At 42.5% G+C, this 20,983-nt stretch overlaps 1 protein-coding gene across 4 annotated transcripts in view; it reads left to right on the forward strand.

The window, feature by feature from the left end:
- Positions 1 to 20,983, forward strand: part of TRDMT1 (tRNA aspartic acid methyltransferase 1) — a 94,274-nt gene that overhangs the window by 49,412 nt on the left and 23,879 nt on the right. For 2 of the 4 annotated variants that reach the window (XM_029588760.1, XM_029588761.1), the window contains 2 exons: positions 6,940 to 7,016; positions 10,595 to 10,666. In XM_029588760.1, coding sequence (XP_029444620.1) covers positions 6,940 to 7,016; positions 10,595 to 10,666 — 149 coding nt within the window. The remainder of the gene's footprint in view (positions 1 to 6,939; positions 7,017 to 10,594; positions 10,667 to 20,983) is intronic. The other 2 variants (XM_029588762.1, XM_029588763.1) reach the window with 1 other exon arrangement.

Below are 20,983 nucleotides of genomic sequence, written 5' to 3' on the forward strand. Positions count from 1 at the left end.
ATTGCCTTGAGTCACCCCTGGTTCTGGAGATTGTGTGCAGCAAATGCTTTTTGAACCTCTTCATACCAGTCTCGAATGTCTTCATGATTTCCCCTTGCTTCTCACAGGCCAAAAGAGTAGCTGTAAGTTCCACTTGTGTAAGATTACAAGAATTGCAGGCTATCATTCCGGTGCCACCACTGGAACAAAGTAAGAGGACTTATTTTGTGGTTCCAAAGAAGGATGGGTCCTTCTTGACCCATCATGGACTTAAAAAGGGGTCAACAAATGTCTCCACCTACCCCACTTTCGAATGGAAATCCTCACATCTAACATGTTGGCAGTAAGAAAAAAGGAATTTATCACTTCCCTGGACTTGACAGAAGCCTGTTTCCATATCCCTATCCAGAGCACCCACTAGAAATGTCTCAAGTTTTGTGTACTCTGCAAGCATTGTCAGTTACAGGCACATCCATTTGGTCTAGCAATCACCTCAAGAACATTTACTAAGGTAATGGTGGTAGTTGCATTGACACTGTTCCAACGGAGGATAATGGTATACCTCTATTGGGATGACTAGCTCATCAATCAAGTCCTACCAGGAAGCTCAACTGGCAGGAGCCACAGTATTCGAGGTCCTAGAGTGTCTTGGATTGTTGGTAAATTATGAAAAGAGTAGCCTATCATCCTCTCAGTCCCTAGAGTTTTTGGGAGCCCTCTTTGATACTAAAGAGGGGCAGATTTCCCAAAGCTGCCCGAGTCCGCAAAGGCTTTTGACCATGTGTGAATTTTTCAAAAGCAAAGAGCACCCAAAAATGGGATTATCTTCACCTCTTGGGGCTCATTGATGTTGATGGGGGCTATAAGCACCACCACATCATGACAACCACCCTGGATTTTGTACCATGTGCTGGAGCACACCTATGCCCATTACAGCAGTCTCTTCTCAATGGCACTTGTCTTGTAGAACTACAAACCCAATCTCCCTGTACCTCGCTGGGTAAAACAAACCTACACTGGTGGTTGAACCCATCAAATCTCCTAAAGGGAGAGGATTTGGAGTTGGCCTACTGGGTTATTGTAACCTTGGACGCCAGTACATTCAGATGGAGAGCCCTCTGCCAGGATCAGGTACCTCAAGTCCTCTGGATGATGAAAGAAGCAGCCTGGTCAATAAATGGATTGGAAACTAAGACCGTTCAATTGGCCCTAAGGCACTTCCTCCCATTAGCAAAAGGAAAAAGCAGTCAGCATTCTTTCCCATAATGCCACAGCAGTGGCATATGTGAACAAGCAGGAGGGCACCTGCAGCCCTCCACTAGCAGAAGAAATGAGTCTGCTCTTCAGATGGGTGGAACAAAACTTACTTCATCTTTCAATGGCCCATATCTCAGGGGGAGAACATCCAGACAAATTTTCTCAGCAGAAAAAACCTGTAGCCAGGAGAATGGGAGTTCAGCTGAGAATCCTTTTAACAAATAGTGGACTGCTGGAGTCCCCCTTTCATGGACCTGATGGCAGTTCCAGCGAATACCAAATCTGATAGGTTTTTCAACAGGTGGAAGGAGCCGGAGTCCAGCAGAATAGATGCTTTCATTAAGCCTTGGCCAGAAGACTGCATACGCTACATCTTCTCTTCCCGTAAACCCCCCCCCCCCCCCCCCCAGCCCGGGTAATAAAAAGGATAGATGATCACCCTACATGAGTGATACTGGTAGCTCTGGATTGGCTGAGACAGCCATGGTATGCAAACCTAATAAGGCTGCTCTCCAGTCCCTCTCAGGCCCTTCCTATAGCACATGGGCTGCTCCAGTAGGTATCAGTACTGATGGAAGACCCATCTTGATTCTTGCTTACAGCGTGTCCTTTGAAAAGGCGCACATACACAGAAAAGGCTTCTCCTATGTTAAAGGTGCAAAAGATGGCCACTTGGCTATGTTCAGATTTAGCACCTGTTCAACAAATGTTGCCAAGAGCTTAAGACTTTGCCCTAGAAAACAGATATCACAGCTATTTTGAACTTTCTTCAGATGGATCTTGATAGTGTCTGGCTTTCAGTTCTTTGAAAGTACATGTGGCAGCCATATCTTGCTATGGGGTACAATCAAGGGTCTGCAAATATCTGTTACCTAAAGGGAGTGAAAAGCATTTGGCCCCATTTAGGCCACTAACCCCACTGTGGGATCTTAACTTAGATCTTAATACTTTAGTGAGTCCACCCTTTGAATCTGTGAAGACCTTTCTAGTGGCCTTTTGCTCACTAGGCGCATATTGGAACTACAGGCCCTATTATAAGGGTTTCTAATCTGGTCTTTTCACTGGATACGGTTACCCGGTGTCTAGTACCATCTTTTTCCCCCAAAGGAGATGTCTCCTTTTCACTTGAATCAGTTCATCTCCTTCTCAGCCTTTTAGAATCAATGAGGATCCCAATGACTATAGAAGGCTTCGCCTCCTAGATGTGTAATGCATACTCCTAATATACCTAAAGGCCATTAACATTTTTCAGAAGATGGACAGGCTGTTCTTTCTGCATGGAGGCCACTGCAAAAGGGAATCAGCTTCCAAAGCCACTTTGGCCAGATGGATTAAGGAAGCAATTTCATCAGTTTACCAACTCTGTGACTCTCAAGTGCCTGCAGTGCTCCACACATATTCCACAAGAGCACCAGTGGTGTCCTGGGTAGAGGCATTCTCGATACCCCCATATGAAATCTGCAAGGTGGCCACCTGGTCATCCTTACATTCCTTTCATAGATTGGACGTGAGAGCCAAGACACTCGGCCTTTTGGCATAGGAGCCCTATTTTCTCCTGCCTGATCTAGAAGCAGCTTGAGTATCTCTCACTAATGTGGACTGGTCTAGCAGGAAGAAAAGAAATGTGAAATTTGGTTTTACCTTTTAATTTCCTTTCCTTGAACCCTGCTAGGCCAGTCCAAGACCTGTCTGGGAAGACAGGCAGCTACAATTTCGCCAAGGTAGGCAATATAATTTTTCTTCCCCCATTCCAATCCCCGCCCTCTTCCTTTTTCTCTTTGTTCTATCCCTGTGGGGAAAGTTTAGTGTTTCAAATGCCCCTTGACACCTTAAAAAAAATGTTGGGAGACACATGAGCAGGTAGATGCTTGGTGGAAAGAAAGTAGAGAACACGCCCTTTTATTTTGTTCCAAAATGTATTTTTTGATTAATGTATTGTGTGCTTGTCTGATTGCCTTGGGCCACACTTTCCTTACACCCATAGGTGGGGTCACATGGGAAAAAAAGACTGGTCCTCTGTCTCCAACAGCTGTGGAACAGGAAATCCCTATTGTGCAGACTAGTCTAGCAGGACCCAAGGAAAGGAAATTACAGGTAAAACCAAATTTCACATTACTGCTCCCTGAGCTTTCCCTCTTGCCATGCCTGCCATTCAGCCTTGCATCATCTTCTCTCTGCTGCTCTATCATCATCTGCAGTGCATCTTGGCAGTCAGAAGACCTTGCAAGCTGGTATGGCTACTCTTCTTTCCTTATTTTAATTTGCTTTAAATATGTATATATTTTTGGTAAATGAGACATAAGAACATAAGAAATTGCCATGCTGGGTCAGACCAAGGGTCCATCAAGCCCAGCATCCTGTTTCCAGCAGTGGCCAAACCAGGCCACAAGAACCTGGCAAGTACCCAAACACTAAGACAATCCCATGCAACTGATGCTAGTAATAGCAGAGGCCATTCCCTAAATAAAAAACAGTGGGGTTGACCGGGCAGCTCAGTGGATGTGCTATCCAGTGCCATGCGGTGAGACCTGGGTTCATTTCTAGTGGCCACATTTTAGGATTCATGATTGCTTGGTTCAGGAAGGAGCCCTATGGACTCTCACTGCAATGACTGAAGAGTGGACTAAGTAACAGGCCGATACAGAACGGTGCGCTCGGCCGTTTAGACCCCCTTTGGCTGCATGTTTTTGACTCGCTATTATTACTCCTTATAGTGTAAGGGGTAATAGTGCATGGAAAATGCGCAGCCCCCCCCCCCCCCCCCCCCCCGAAACTAATAGCGCTCATCACATGCAAATGCATGTTGATGAGCCTATTAGTTACTCACCCGAAATACAGAAAGTAAAATGTGTGGTCAAGCCGCACATTTTACTCTCAGAAATTAACTCCTGCCCAAAGCAGGCGTTATTTTCAGATGGCTCCGGGCAAGTGTACAGAAAAGCAGAAAAAACTGCTTTTCTGTATACCCTCCGACTTAATATCATAGCGATATTAAGTCGGAGGCCCCAAAAAATTTTAAAAAAAAATTTCTTAAAAAAAAAAAATAAATTCTGCCCGCAGCCTGTGGGTTGGAAAATGGACGCTCAATTTTGCCGGCGTTCGTTTTCCGAACCCGTGGCTGTCAACGGGTTCGACAACTGATGTGGTAAAATTAAGCGTCGGTTGTCAGACCCACTGAAAGCTGCCGTTTCCGCCAATAAGGAGGCGCTAGGGGCTCGCTAGGAGAGGTGCCTGGGCGCGCGTCGGGAGAGCCGGTGCTTGCCTCGTAGCGCCGTCTCTCCCGCGGAGCTTATTGAATCGGCCTATAAGTTGGGAGGAGACATAAAATAGTGGTAAATTCCTGGGTAGCTGTGAATGAAGACCCATGGCACCAGATCCCAGACCTCGTTCCACCTGAGCTGCAAGCCCAAAGGAGCAGGTCAATAAAAAGGAAAAAAAAACAACTACCTGAGAAACTTAATAAAGATTTTTTTGTATTGTGCTTGTCCTTTGTGAAATTTTCTGCTAATGCTGGGATAGGAAGCATTCTTATGGATTTTATTTTTGTGATATCACGTAACTACCTTTATTTGGTCATCATAAGAGATATGATGAGATCTGAGCACAGTAATCTTAATTCTAGATCATGATGTAATCAGGGATTTCTATTTCATTTGGGATTTTTTTTTTTTTCCTGGATCATTTTAGTGCAATTGTTTGTATAATCAACAAAATTTCTGTCTGGGGAGAAGTACCTGGATTTATGGCAGAGTTTATGATTGCAATCCAGAAATGCTATTTTGCACCCCTCTTTGGGGTAGATTTTATAAATTTACGCGCGCGTACTTTTGTTCGTGCACCAGGTGCGAACAAAAGTACGCTGGATTTTATAAGATACGCGCGTATCTTATAAAATCTGGGGTCGGCGCACGCTGCCTGATCCCTCCGATTTCGGAGCGGCCTCGGAGGGAACTTTCCTTCCACCTCCCCTCACCTTCCCCCCCCTACCTTTGTTGGCAGATTTACGCCTGCCGAAAGCAGGCGTAAATCTGCGCACGCCAGCGGGCTGCTGGCACGTCATCCCCCGACCCGGGGGCTGGTCCGGAGGCCTCGATCATGTCCCCGGGCCGGCGTCACGCCCCGCCCCCTGCCCCGCCCCAAAACTTGTGCCGCCCACCCGACACGCCCCGACACGCCCCCTTTGCAAAGCCCTGGGACTTACGCACGTCCCGGGGCTTGCTCGCGCCGCCGAGCCCTGGGATGCGCGTAGGGGGTGTTTGGGGTAGGTTTTCGGGGGGTACGCATGCGCAGGGGGGGTTTGGGGTAGGTTTTCGGGGGGTACGCATACCCCTTTGAAAATCTACCCCTTTGATTGTAACATTGCAAAGTAGCCTCATCAGCCAGTTGCTTTGCATTTTCCATCCACCATCATCCAAATCTGCATAATAGGAATGATGATAAAGCTCTTGTGTACAAAAAAAAATACATATTTGAAGAGTCCCATTTCTCAACTTAGGTAAAGTAGTGTGGCTGCTGTTAGTCCACTTCATTAGATACTTTTGAGGTCAATATTCAAAGCCATTTAGCCAGTTAACTTGCAAGTTATCCAGCTAAATAATGTTCCTGAATATTTGGTCACTTATTCATCTAAATTATAGCCAGATAAGTTAATATATAGCCATAATATAGCCAGATGAAAAAGTGTTCTGGGGGCATTCCTAACATATCCGAATTTCAATTATATCCAGCTTAAGTGAGCTTTGAATATATCTTTTGCAGATATCTAGTTAAGTTGCTAGTTATCTGGCCACATTAATCTGGATAACTGTTGGCCTATCCATCCATATTCAAACACTGTCTGGGTAGGGTTAAAGTTATCGGGCTATATGTAGCCCGATAACTTTAGGTTAGTATATTCAGTGGGCAGTTTATTCCACTGAGTATAAGACACAAATTATCCGGCTAATATTAGCTAGATAATTTGACCCCTGAACGATTTACTGAATCTGGACCTCTTTTGAATTGACAAAAAAAAAACAAAACTCTGTGAAGTTTTCGTATCACATTATGAGCCATAAAATGATACTGCCAGTCACCTTCTAATCACCCCCCGCTCAGCTCTTCCCCTTTACCCTGGAATGCCTTTTATAATTCATTTATGACAGCCACACTGCTTTATATATTCGGATAATATTATCTTTTGCTTATTCAAATTCTGACCTGTGGAAGAGTTTAGCTCTTGAAAGCTAGTCAAGAAATGGTTTGATAGGTATCACCTGATATAGATATATATATACACACATTTTTTTTCATTTGTTAACCTTTATTTGTATTTGTCAATGGTCATTGAGAGTCCAGTCATGTGCATATAACTATTCCTGCTACCGCTCACCCCACAAATGCGTATATTAGGTAAATGCATATGGCAGTTTAAAAAAAAAAAAAAAAAAAAAAAAAGGTTCCTTGCCAAACTTGCTCACTGTGGGGCGAGCACAGGGCATCACTCATCTGGAATTTGTTTTACCCACTGTTTTCTAAGTAATAAAAGCACAGTGAACACTTCAATGCAGCCAAAGCTTGAAGTCAAAGATGTTTTTCATATATTAACCCTGGAATGTAGGTACCTCAAGGAAGCCTGTTCCTGACTGTATGGAATAAATTCAGAAAATGCCACATAAGACAAATCCAAAACCATATCCCTTTCACTTTTTTTTTCTACCCTAGGGAATAATGCTGGAGGAGCTAAATAAACTAGCTTTTGATATGATTTTGATGAGTCCACCTTGCCAGCCATTTACACGGTACAGTATTTTAGATATGCATAACGGTGCTTAATTTACAGTTAACTCGGCCCTAACCCCCTCCCCCCTCAAATAACTTTTTATTATATTGAGAGAGAGGGTAATTTTATAGCAGACTATGTAAAGCTGACGTTCATGTGTACAAAGCAGATGCAGACTTCAGCCTCAGTTTTCAAATGGATTTACGCACATAAGTCAGCTTTGAAAAGTAGCAGGGTTGTACATACCTTAACGCAGCATAGGAACATTTTTTTTTTTTTATTTTGCATTTTCAGAGATAATCCAATATCATATTTTACAAAAGAATAGAGATTTTAAACACCTTATTTTCCAAGGTAATAAAGTAAAAAAGAAAAAAAAAATTACATTCTTACATAAAATCTCTAAATGTATTAGGAAAATGGAGCCAAGATGTAAGGAAATACATGAGCTCACATAATATCGCTTAATGTTAAAGAATTAACCACTCTTTAAGACGAGGCCACCCTTTATCCCGTTTTCACACCTCCAGAATTCCCATCTAAGAAGCACCTTAATTGTTCCGGCTCCATGAATACATATTTTCCTTCTTTATACTTCAATAGACATTTACACGGATATTTCAAAATCGTACTAGCCCCACGATTTGTTACTTCTAATCTCATCTGGAGGAATTTCTTCCAACGTTCTTGTGTGGGCCGTACTATGTCACTTCCCTGCATACTTTAACACGTACAGCCACTGAACTAATTTTCTAAAAGCCTATTTCTATGCATAAATCCTTTTTTGAAAAATGCCCCATTGCAATTCTAGGACTTTAGGAAATGGTTTGAAGAGAGTCCCAATCTAATTAGCACATCAGATCATGTGATGCTTGTCAGGACAATTTTCAAAGCCAGTTGCATGAGCAAAAGTAGGCCCACAGACAGTAACTTTAATACCAGCATGGAGGGGCACATGTATGCACAAATGCCTGCTCTCGTCCACAGATGGGCGATTTTACAACATGCGTGCATGTAAAATAAGCTGAACACATGTGCGCAATTTTATGTGGTTGCACGCAAATGCTGCCTCTGCTGCATAAGTTGGGGGGGACAATAATAGAAACACGTGCCAACGCAAACCACTTCATTCCCAGTTCCCGCTGGTATGGGACAGGGCTTTCTAAGCCCCCTATTTAAATAGCTTTCCTTTTCCCCACTTAACCCCGACCCTTTAAAACCCTGCTGACATGCCTATATTCTTTTGTCAGTTCTTACACACCATCCATTGCAGAAGTAAAGTTATGCCGTAAGGGGCGTAAGTTTTTACGCGTTGCTTTCATTTATAAATCCAGGAACGCCCCCGCCCTGCCCAGACCACGTCCATGCCTTGTCCCTTTTCTGGAACTTTCATTTGTGCACGGACTGGGGTGGCTTTTAAAATCAGCTCGGCGCACACCGGCCCAGCATATTCATGTATCTCCAGGTTTTGGCACGCATCGGGCTTTTAAAATTCACCTAATAGGGTCCATATGCTTGTACTTTTATCCACGGTGAGAAGAGGCGTTATTTTGGGAGGGGTTTTGAATTATGTGCATAACATTGCATTTTCAATTTTGCATTTTCATTATGCACATAATTTTTCCTGGGAACATTATGTGCACATGTTAGCAGGTAATCTGGGTGGGATAATTTTCAAAAGGAAAATATGCATGTACTGTAGTCAAAAAGTACCCAAAGACTTTACGTCAACGCGAGCAGTTTCAAAATTACCCTAAAATAATTTGCAGAATATTTTGAGACAGAGTATGCATGACCTTGAATGTATGTATCAACATTTTATGGCAAATGATGAACAGATAACAGCAAATAGTTGGCGAACATATGTTTCTGAAATACGCCATGCAATAAACAAAATGTTGCATTAAATTTGTAATATTTTCTCCCCTCTCTAGTTTCCCAAACATTTCCTTTCACACACAAAAGAAATCTCCCTCCTCCCTTGCCCTCACCGCCAACCTAACCTCACCCATCCAATCAATTCAACTATTGTTTTAATAAAACAATAAGCAATTAATGGCTTAGTATACAGTGATTCCTTAAGTATACCAAGCTTAAAAAAAAAACCCCAAACATGTCAATTTCCCTTCGTCTTACATTCTCCACCTCCCTCCCTATACTCGAACCAACCCCACCTAAACAATCATCCACACCCCTTCTCCCATTGAACGTTTGACTATATGAAAAAGTCCAACCCATTTATTGACCACCAATTTTATGAGTAATTGAGGCATTGCTGTGAGCCTCGGAAGAAAGTGATTGTATGTACAGATCCCAAATATCTAAAAAGACCTTCTTATGTGCAAAAACATTCCTAGTTGCTACATTTTCCATTACCTTGAATTTATATGCCCTGCCTGTGTACTACCACATCTCCAAGAACAGTTAATTTGTTTTTGCTGCCTTTGGGGTAGATTTTAAAAGGGTGCATGCAGTTTATAAAATCAGGGCTCGGCGCGCGCAAGGGGGTTCACAATTGTGCACCTTGTGTGCGCCGAGCCATGCTGCCTTCCCCCATTCCCTTAACTCCACCTTCCCTTCCTGTACCTCCCCCGCCCTTTCCCCCCTACCTTTTTCTTTTTTTCAATTCTATTTCTAAACTTACTTCAGCCCTGAGGCTGAAGTAAGTTGCGCACACTGGCCGACTGCCGGCGCCCGATCCCAAGCACAGCGACAAATGACCATGTGCCTGGAGCCTTTGGCCCCGCCCTGCCCTGGACCATCCGTTTTTGCAAGCCCTTGGACTTACACGCTCGTCGCCGGGCCTTTTTAAAATAGGCCTGGCATGCTTTAGACCGGTTATGCGCGTAAAGGGGCAGATTTTAAAAGCCCTATGTGTGTAAATCCAGCTGGATTTAATGCGCGCCGAGCCTATGTCCCGGGGCTTGAAAAAGGGGCGGGTGGGGGCGTGGCCAGAGGCCTCCGTAGGGCCTCTAGGCCGGGGCATTGCACGCCGGCACTCGGCTAGTGCGCGCAAACCTACACCTGTCCAGAGGCAGGCGAACTGGAAAAATAAAGGCCAGTGGGGGGTTTTAGGTAGGATTGGGGGGGCGGGTCAGGTAAGGGAAGATGGGGGTGGTGAAGGAAAGTTCCCTCTGAGGCTGCTCCGATTTCGGAGCGGCCTCGGAGGGAACTGGGAAAGCCATCGGGGCTCCCCTAGGGCTCGGTGTGCACCCCCTTGTGCGTGCCGACCCCGGATTTTATAACATGCGCAAGGCTGCGCGCGCATGTTATAAAATCGGGCGTAGATTTGTGCGCAGGTATTAAAATCCGGCCCTAATCCTCTGGATTTATGCGCATAATCTTTTTAAAATCTGGACCTTTGTGTGCAGGATAAATACCATCAACATAAAAATCCAGTTGAGTAAACAAAGACCGAGGGAAGCAAAATTTAATGATGGAAATGGTTATGACATGAATTCAGGAGTTCTACAGCTGTCATAAAATCTGATGTCCGAAATGCTCATTATTGACATAATTCAAGTTGCAAGATGATGACTGAAAATTATTTCATTTGATGGTAATGGAAAATTTATTTCACTTTTCTTTATTCATTAGAATTGGTCTTCAAGGAGATATGTCCGATTCTAGGGCAAAGAGTTTTCTATATATTCTTGATATTCTTCCAAGGTAAAAAATTTTTTATCCTTTGAAGTGAAGTTAGAAAACATATGGAATGATTTTATAGTCGGGCATGCCAATCCATCTGTTGCTGGAGCTTGCTATTTACCAACTACTTGTATTACGATTTCACAGTATGTTACATATACATATTTTTTTGCCCCATTTTTATTGAGTTCTCTGTATGGTCTTTCCTGTATCATCTTTCAAAATGTCATCTTTCCACTGAAATGTTCTGCGTGTGTTAGTTACTTTTACGTGTTAATCCTGCAAAATCTGAAAAGATATAAAATGTTGTATTAGTGGAAAAAATGTTTTGAATTCCATATTTTCCTCAGTTATTGAAAACAATTGACACACTCTTCCACTCAGCTGTCTTAATGAACCTCTCCATGATAAAATAAATTCTTCTATCATGATTGAACCTTTGATGTTTTTGAGATGGCATTGAGAGTGTCTGCAGTGGGTATTGCTGTTCACAGACTGACATGGCTGTGGGCCTTGGACCTGATTTGTCCAAGGCAGGTGCACTGATGTGCCTTGCAATGAGGAGAATCTCTTTGAGATAAAGTCAAGGAAACAGTTGTCCAAAGGAAAGACTATTTTACTACGCTTCAGCCACACTCCATTCCCTCTCCAGACCTGTCCTCATCCAGGAGCTCTTCGAATGGGACACCAAAGAGGCCTTTGTATCCACTGAAGAGATGTTCTCCTCTGCCCCCTGGCAACTTCAGGGACCTTGCTCTCACCCCAGACAACAGTTGGCCCCAAAGTCACAACCAGCCACTGTCAAAGCCTGGGATGGGTTATTGATTGGATCGAGGAGAGCATAACAAGGACTCCAGTATCTATGCCAGAAGACCTTCCTGTTTGGGGAAGGCTGAGGTTTTTTGCAAACTGTTGGCCCAGAATAATCTCATATGTGGGTTTTCAGCATCGTCAAGAATGGATACAGGTGTTATGTCTATTCGGAAACTTTCCAAATTGGCCCCCACCAAGAAGCCCTTGAATTGCTTCTCTGCAGTAGGAATGGAGCTTGCCTGCCTCAAAGAGGCCAATACAGGTTGTACCTGTTCCAAAAGGGCAACGAAAGCTGGGGATTTTGTGGTGCCTTGCAAAAGTCTTCACATCCTCTTACATTTTTCACATTCTGCTGCCTAAAAATTTCAAATCAAAATACATTGAATTAGTTTTTCACTGATCTGCACAACATACTCTGTGCTTTCATCATGAAAGAATTATAGAAGCATTTCAAAAGTAATTAAGAATAAAAAAAGTCTTGATTGTGTAAGTCTTCACACACCTTTGTCATAGCAGAAATGGATTAATTAATTAAAAAATTGACTTAACAATGCCCTTAAGTGAAGCAGTGTTCACCTGTGTCCAATCGCAGTATTTGAATTTAGTTGAGTATGCCTACGTGAAGAATCAAGCTGTATTTGTTGTATGTAGTAAATTATGAAGCAAAGGTCAAAACATGCTGAACAAGGAACCACCGAAATTCATGATAATCTTCTTCATATACACAAAGCAGGGGGAGACTATAAAAAAAAATTCAATGTGTTTGATTATCCCTTAGGACATTGTGTGGCGCATCATTGTAAAGTGGAAACTGTTTGGCACCATTAAGACACTGCCTCAATCAGGCCATCCCTCTAAAGTCACTAGCCTTGGATTATGGAAACTGCTACAGAAGGTCATTATGAGGCCTAAGATTACTTAAAAAAATTCTAGAGAAGTCGTTGGCTGAAACAGCTGAAATGTTGACTGTTAATAATTTTAAGTTTGTTTCTCAAACATGGCCTATATGGGAGGTCAGCTACTACTGAAGAAAAGCCATATGATATGCCCCATAGCATTTGCAAAAGGACTCTGCACTCATGTGGAAGAAGGCCAGTGGGTCTGATACCAAAGTGGAACTTTTTGGCCTTAATGCTGTCACCCTGTCCCAATAGGGCCATAAAAGAATTTGTTTTGACTCTTTGGGGCTGGAACCTTACCAGGCTAGCTTGAACACAGTCTCTTCCTGCCAAAGCCTGGATTCTTTGTTGGGGAAGGGGGGGGGGGGGTGGATTACTTCCAAGGCTCCAAGCGCTAAGGGTGACCCTTTGGTGTCTTTTTGTTTTTGTCCCTGGGAGAGGGGTATCTGTATGTCTCAATGCGAGCTGGATGTACCAAATAAAACCATGGGAGCCACTGATTTAGTGTTCCATGTCTTCACTGTTGAAATTTGATGAAGTGTGGCCCAACAACTTAATCCACAATACCATGGAGTCTTTCACTGTTACAATCTATTTCCTCAATCTGTGCAGGAATCTCTGGCACCAGAGTCAGGGAAACTTCTATGCTCCAGGGCGTGGAAAAATAGAGTCCCCAGATAGGCAGGGTATCCCTTAGATGGGCAGGTAACCCCTTCCAAACGGGCAAAAATATATAGTTACTCTGTCTCTGCACAGATAGAGAAATTCTCTCTGTCCCCAGGGTATGAAGATTATAGATGGGGTTCCTTGATTTTTAAGTTCTTTACTCACAGATAGTCTTCTAGGATCTCTTTAGTTCTTATATAGTCTCTTTATTTCTTCTTTCTGGATTCCTGATGGGAGGAATCTCCTTGAAAGCAAGCAGCTCTTTTGCCTTAAACAGGAAGGAAGGGCAGCCAAAGTTTCCTCTTGGATCTTGAAATCAGGTTTTTTTCCCGTTAACCTAATTTAACACCAGAGTTCCTCCTTGCATCAGGTCTCTGATACCTCCTTCCTCGTGGAGGGACTCAAGGGCAGGTCTTCCCTAACCTGCACAGCCCCAGACACTGGGTTCCCTATGCCCTGAGCCCAGGAAGTGTGCAGGCTCTCAGAAGGCTCATAAGAACATAAGAAATTGCCATACTGGGTCAGACCAAGGGTCCATCAAGCCCAGCATCCTGTTTCCAACAGAGGCCAAACCAGGCCACAAGAACCTGGCAAGTACCCAAACACCAAGAAGATCCCATGCTACTGATACAATTAATAGCAGTAGCTATTCCCTAAGTAAACTTGTTTAATAGCTCCTATCACTTAAAATCTTAAACCTGAAAAATATATGCAGGGAAAATCCTTACCAGCCAGGGAGTAGACTGGAAAAGGAAATCCCTCCCAACACTAGTTGGCTTCCCCAGGCAGAGTTTACCTGTCTCCTCTGGTTGGGCCTGAAAAACAACTCAGGAAAACTCCTCACTACCTCCTAACTGTCAGAAAACCATGAGGGACTGCCCCTTGAGCTCTTTGTAGGGAACTGCTATATACATTTTTAGAATAGAACACTCCTTTATTATATGTTGTAATTTATTATGTTTTATAGTTTGTGATGTATTCAGGTTTTATTTTATTTTATTTTATTTTATTTTGAATACTGTGTACAATTCTGGTCGCCGCATCTCAAAAAAGATATAGTTGCGATGGAGAAGGTACAGAAGGGCAACCAAAATGATAAAGGGGATGGAACAGCTTCCCTATGAGGAAAGGCTGAAGAGATTAGGGCTGTTCAGCTTGGAGAAGAGACGGCTGAGGGGGGATATGATAGAGGTCTTTAAGATCATGAGAGGTCTTGAACGAGTAGATGTGACTCGGTTATTTTCACTTTCGAATAATAGAAGGACTAGGGGGCATTCCATGAAGTTAGCAAGTAGCACATTTAAGACTAATCGGAGAAAATTATTTTTCACTCAACGCACAATAAAGCTCTGGAATTTGTTGCCAGAGGATGTGGTTAGTGCAGTTAGTGTAGCTGGGTTCAAAAAAGGTTTGGATAAGTTCTTGGAGGAGAAGTCCATTAATGGCTATTAATCAATTTTACTTAGGGAATAGCCACTGCTATTAATTGCATCAGTAGCATGGGATCTTCTTAGTGTTTGGGTAATTGCCAGGTTCTTGTGGCCTGGTTTTGGCCTCTGTTGGAAACAGGATGCTGGGCTTGATGGACCCTTGGTCTGACCCAGCATGGCAATTTCTTGTGTTCTTATGTAAACCATTGTGATAGATTACTGAATGACGGCACAAAAAAACCTGTAAATATATAAATAAATAATAAATATATAGATTCTCAAAGGCAATGGCCATTCCAGACCCCTCAAAGGGAGGGGTCTGGAATGAATGAATGGTGCATCCCCTTAATTACTTACTTGCACTTACTCTCTGAATATAAATTACCCAAGTCTTACAGGTAGCTTACCAGGTTGGTCAGGTTACAATGCTGAGTGATATGTGTAGCATAAAACAACACAGCACATCACCCTGCTAACACCATCCCTACAGTAAAAGCATGGTGGTGGCAGCATTATAGTAAGAGGATGCTTTACCCTACTGGGTAAAGGCTTTTGAAGCTCAAGAGAAAGATGGATATTGCAATGTATAGTCAGATCCTGGAGAAAAACCTGTTCCAGTCTGCCATAGATGAGGGACTGGAGCGAAGTGCATGCAAATCTCTCTCATACATATTCATTGTAGATATCCTGAAAACCCGACTGGTTGAGGATCCCCCCAAGACACGTTTGGAGCCACTGTCCTAAAGAACTGATGGCTGTTATTGCTGTAAAAGGAGATTCCACCAAGTACTGAGTGAAGGGTATGAAGGCTTTTGCAATAAAGATTATTTTTTATTTTTTACTTTTGGAATGTTTGTATAATTGTTCTTATATAATGAGAATGTAGAGTATGTTGTATAAATCAGTGAAACAAACTCGGACTATAATGCGTTTTGATTTGTATTTTTTAGACAGCATACTGTGAAACGTCCAAGGATATGTTGATTTTTGCAAGGCACTGTAATCCATGAACTTCTGATCCTAAAGAAAATTGCAGGGGGGGGACGACAGGGGGGATCGCCTCTGTCCCATCCTAGACCTGAAAGTTTTCAACAAATTCCTGGTAAATGAAAAGTTCAAGATGGCTTCCTTCGGTACCCTAATCCCTTTTTTTCAAAAAATGCATTGGCTATGCTACTTGGATTTTGAGGATACCTACATAAAGGTATTCCCAGGTTACAGGATAGGAAAACATCACTGCCAGCACTGCATGCTCCTCTGAGTGTTCACAAAATACCTTGCGGTGGTGTCTGTGCATCTGCACAAATTGGGGTTGCACATATTTTCCTACATGAATGATTAGCTGGTAAAGAGCTCATCTCAAGGAGGTGCTGTAAAATCAATTAGCAAGACCATCTAGGTGCTGGAGTCTCTAAAGTTAGTCATAAACTACCTTAAGTTCCATTTGAGCCTGTCATCTCAATTGAAATTTATAGGGGATCTGTTAGACATGATTCATGCGAAAGCTGTTCAACAGGAAAGGCTCATCACATTGATATACACAGTGAAAGCGATACAAATGAGTCACTGGACATCAGCTTGGGATATGTTAAGGTTTTTGGGCCTCATGGCTCAACAATAAATGTCACTTACCTGGCACGTCTTCATATGAACTCCTATAATAAATGCTCAGAACGACCACTTTGTATAATGGGAATTGTAGGTCAATGATATAATACTCTATACACAACTAATTTCCCACGATCAGCACATCTATATCGACGCATAAATAATGACCATCAAAATAGGCATTATTGTGTGGTGATATCAGCCTTGTCACTCTGCCTTTTTTTTAATCATAGGTCAGTCCATTAACCGAAACTGTTTTTTGGTTGCTTCTTATAATATCCTACACCTGTGAAAATTAAAATGATGTCAATTTTTAGTCTCTGTATTTCTTGAACTTATAAATACTTTAGTCCATGATTGAATTCAGAACTACAACTTATCTTGTTTCAAGAAGTATTTTTCTTCAATGCGATGCTGTTAACCAACCATGATCTTCATGCCCAGATTTTTTTCAATGCAATGCCGTTAGCCAATTGCGGTCTGCATGCCCGACACGGTACTGTGTTTCGGCCCATATAGTGTCCATTCTCAAGGGCTTGTTCTCTGTCAAAAAAACAATATTAATAACCATTATTACAACTTAAATTTCCAACTTTTTTCTAAGTTATTCAGAACAGTACTTACTATTCAAGCAGCATGGCGTTTCTCAGGATTTCTCTTCCGGTCTCGCCCGGATCTGAGTTATAGCCACACTGGGCTACTTACGTCATAAGCATGTCACTCTCCCACACTGAATTTTAAATTAAAGAATTCCATTCTGTCACACTATTTAGTCCTGACAGAGTTACTGTCTGCATCTGAAATATCCATTGTTGTTCACGCAGATTCAACACTGAATTGGGGTCTCCACCTCGCGGATTCAAAGGAACACAAAATGTGCCACTGTAAATTTTGAAATGTATGATTTTTTTCTATACAATAAGCTACCATTGGCGCTAACAATGGTGTTCAGTCAATCGCACTCGAATAGTGCGTTTTGTCCGACCTATATAGGTGCATTTTAGATGGTGTTCCTTTGAATCCGCGAGGTGGAGACCCCAATTCAGTGTAGAATCTGCGTGAACAACAATGGATATTTCGGTTGCAGACAGTAACTCCGTCAGGACTAAATAGTGCGATAGAATGGAATTCTTTAATTTAGAATTCAGTATGGGAGAGTGACGTGCTTATGACATAAGTAGCCCAGTGTGGCTATAACTAAGATCCGGGCGAGACCGGAAGAGAAATCCTAAAAAACGCCGAGAAACGCCATGCTGCTTGAATAGTAAATACTGCTCTGAATAACTTAGAAAAAAGTTGGAAATTTAAGTTGTAATAATGGTTATTAATATTGTTTTTTGACGCAGAACAAGCCCTTGAGAAAGGACACTATATGGTCCAAAACACAGTACCGTGTCGGGCATGCAGACTGCAATTGGCTAACAGCATTGCATTGAAATAAATCTGGGCATGAAGATCATGGTTGGTTAACAGCATCGCATTGAAGAAAAATACTTCTTGAAACAAGATAAGTTGTAGTTTTGAATTCAATCATGGACTAAAGTATTTATAAGTTCAAGAAATCAGAGACTAAAAATTGACATCATCATTTTAATTTTCACGGGTGTAGAATATTATAAGAAGCAACCAAAAAATCACCAAAAAATAGTTTCTGTTAATGGACTGACCTATGATTAAAAATAAGGCAGAGTGACAAGACTGTATATCACCAAACAATGATGCCTATTATGATGGTCATTATTTATGTGTCGATATAGATGTGCTGATCGTAGGAAATTAGTTGTGTATAGAGTATTACGTCTTCATATGAGACAGGCCCAGTGGACTCTAAGATCACAGTGGACTCAAGCCACTCAGAATTTCTGAGACAGCATCCACATTGCTCAGGGACTCCCTGTCCTGGTGGCTGATTTAATCAAGTCTGTCCAAAGGAATAGCCTTCCAAATTCCTCCAGTGTGAATCATCCTAACCATGGATGCATCCAGCCTGGGCTTGGGAGTTCACCTACAGAAGAAGCTTTGCACCCTTGGTGTTTGGTCTGCTCTTAAAAGATTTCATCATATAAATTTCCTGTAGCTAAAGGTGATAAGATATACTATAATGACTTTCAGAGATCATTTGGCCAACATATAGCCCTCTTTTAGACAGATAATCAGGTAGCGATATTCTTTATTAGCCAGCAGAGAGCAACAAGTTTATAACTCCTGTGTCAGGAAACTTTCCAGATCTGGGACTGGGCCATTTTCAGGGAATGGTCCTGAGAGCCACATATTTGGCAGATGAGGAGAATGTCCTGGCAGACAGATTGAGTTGGTTCCTGGAGCCTCACAAATGGTCCCAGGATCTTTGGTATGCTTTTTCTCTAGTTCCGCTGGTGCTTTCAGAAGAGATCAGAGAAGAAGAGATTCTCATAGACCCCTATTGGCCAAGACAAACTTTGTTTCTACTCTTGCAGGAGATGTCCATCAGGAATCTGATCAGTCCCCATCTGTCATCACTCAGGTTCAGCGAATGTTGTGTTATCCCAACATCTGGTCCCTAGTCCTCAGAGCCTGGATGTTGATAGGGTTAGCACTGTGTTCCCTGAATCTATTTGAGAATGTATCTCATATTCTTCTGGCTTCCAGGAAGGATTCCATGAGGACATTTTATGGTTTAAAATAAAGGAGGTTTGTCTTTTAGTATGAGGAAAAGGAACTAGACCCATTCTCATGTTCCACACAAAAAGTGCTTGAATACATTTTACATCTTTTAGAGTCTGGTTGAAGACTAACTTGGGGTCATCTCAGTGTAATTGGTGTGTATTACCATCATGCAGAAGGAAATCTTATATCTGTGAAGCCTTTAGTTCGATTTATATAGAGGTTGCTTTAGTTGAATCATCCCATCAAGCTTCTTGCTGTGACATGGGACCCCAATGTGGTATTGATCCTGCTATGGAAACCTCCCTTTGAACCACTAGTCTCTTGTGAGCTGAAGTACTTGAGCTGCAAGATATTTTTTGATAGTGGTCATTTTGGCATTCAGAGTCTATTAAATCCAAGTCAAAGTGACTTAACTACCTTCTACAACATTTTGTTTAACAGGGTGGCTGTATTGTAGTGTCAGAATTCCATCTTAACCAGTCAGTTGTTCTTTTGACATTCTTCCTCAGGCCACATCCCTGCAAAGTTGAACAAACAATGCATATTTTCGGTAACAAAAGAGCCTTACAGATAAATTTTAAAAGGAGATTGTGTGTTCCCATAAATGTGTGTATTGGGCACACAAGCAAAAATTTGCTTAATTTTATATCGTGCTTGCATGTACACTCATATCATTTAAAATATCCCTACTGCACATATGTGTGGAGCCTTTTATGCACGTACTCACAAGTGATGCGAGAGAGCGCCTCTGTTAGAGAGACAATCTGACTCTTATATATCTCCCACCTTAAAAGGGGCACTTTCAACTCCGGGTGGGTTTGGGCAGGGCAGTGTTACAAGGGTCTACAGACCCCTGCACCCTAGGCAGACCAATGTAACACCACCCACCCAGATTTGAAAGTGGGAGTTTATATAGAGTGTCAGATTCTGTCTCTCTGTCTTTCTCTCTCTCTCATTAAGGATCTCTCTGGCCCAAACTCTCCAGACATGTGCTTCATCACCAGTAAGTAGTAAAGTTACGCAGGTAACATGGTGCACGTTGCCATGTTCAGCCTTGCAAAATTCAGAAGTCTTGACCCTAGTCCGGAATGCCCATGCCCTGCCCCTTTCCTGCTTCCTTCTTATTGACATGCATACAGGCATGTACACAGGCACACAGGCATGTACATGCACACAGACGTGTACATGTGCACTTCCCAGCTTCTTAAAATTTGTGTTGCTCGTTCACAGCCCACATTCACCTGTACAGGACTGGTTTTGCACAAGCAACGCTTTTAAAATCTACCTGCTAGACTTTTATCTGGAGGGGACTGAAGGCCTAGAAAGTCTATCCAGCTTTTTGATTCATTGGACACCAGCAAACCTGGAACTGCCATTTCCAAAAAAAACCCTTTCTAATTGGCTAGCAGATTGTATCTCCTTCTGTTATACCCAGGCAGACCTGAATCTGATGGGGCATGTCAAGGCTCATAGTGTTAGAGCCATGGCAGGTTTGGTGGACCACCTGAGATTGACCTCAATGGAAATGATTTGCAAAGCTGTGATGGGGAGTTTTCTCCACATCTCACGATTGCTTGAACAGGAATTTCCAACATGACAGCAGGTTTGGCCAATCGGTCTTGTGGTATCTTTGGAGGTGTAGAATCCAACTCTTCCTCCCCCCCCCCCCCCCCCCCCCCCCCCCCCCCCCCCCCCCCCCCCCCCCCCCCCAGGACTCATTATCTTTGTTTTCCAAGCTGCTCTTATTTTTAAAAAAAATGGCTGGTAGCCACCAAAAATGTTTTGTCCATTAGCAATGGTTTTCTGGTTGTTTCCCCCTTATTTTGATTAGGGTAGTCTGTAGCTAGGGATTCTCTACTGGTGAGGCGTTAACATCCTGCTTATCCTCAGAGAAAACAAAGTTGCTTACCTGTAAAAGATGTTCTCCAAGGACAGCAGGGATGTATGTCCTCACAAAACCTACTCACCTTCCCTTGGAATATATTCTTTTTGTTCATTGTAATAGCTATGAAAAAACTGAAGGGATCCTATGTGGGGCAAAAATAGGTGCTTAGGGAAGACAAGGAAATAAAAGAAACTGAATGAATTTTTTGCCTAGATTTTTACTGAGGAGGATGTTGATGACATACCCATACCAGAAACATTCTTTAATGGTGGTGATTCTGAAAACTAAAGCAAATCACTGTGAAACTGAAACATATATCAAACTGACAAACTAAACATAACAAATCACTGGAACCAGATGGTATTCACCCCCAACTTCTGAAAGAACTCAA

This window comes from Rhinatrema bivittatum, chromosome 2 (genome assembly GCF_901001135.1).
Source record: "Rhinatrema bivittatum chromosome 2, aRhiBiv1.1, whole genome shotgun sequence".
NCBI classification, from domain to species: domain Eukaryota; kingdom Metazoa; phylum Chordata; class Amphibia; order Gymnophiona; family Rhinatrematidae; genus Rhinatrema; species Rhinatrema bivittatum.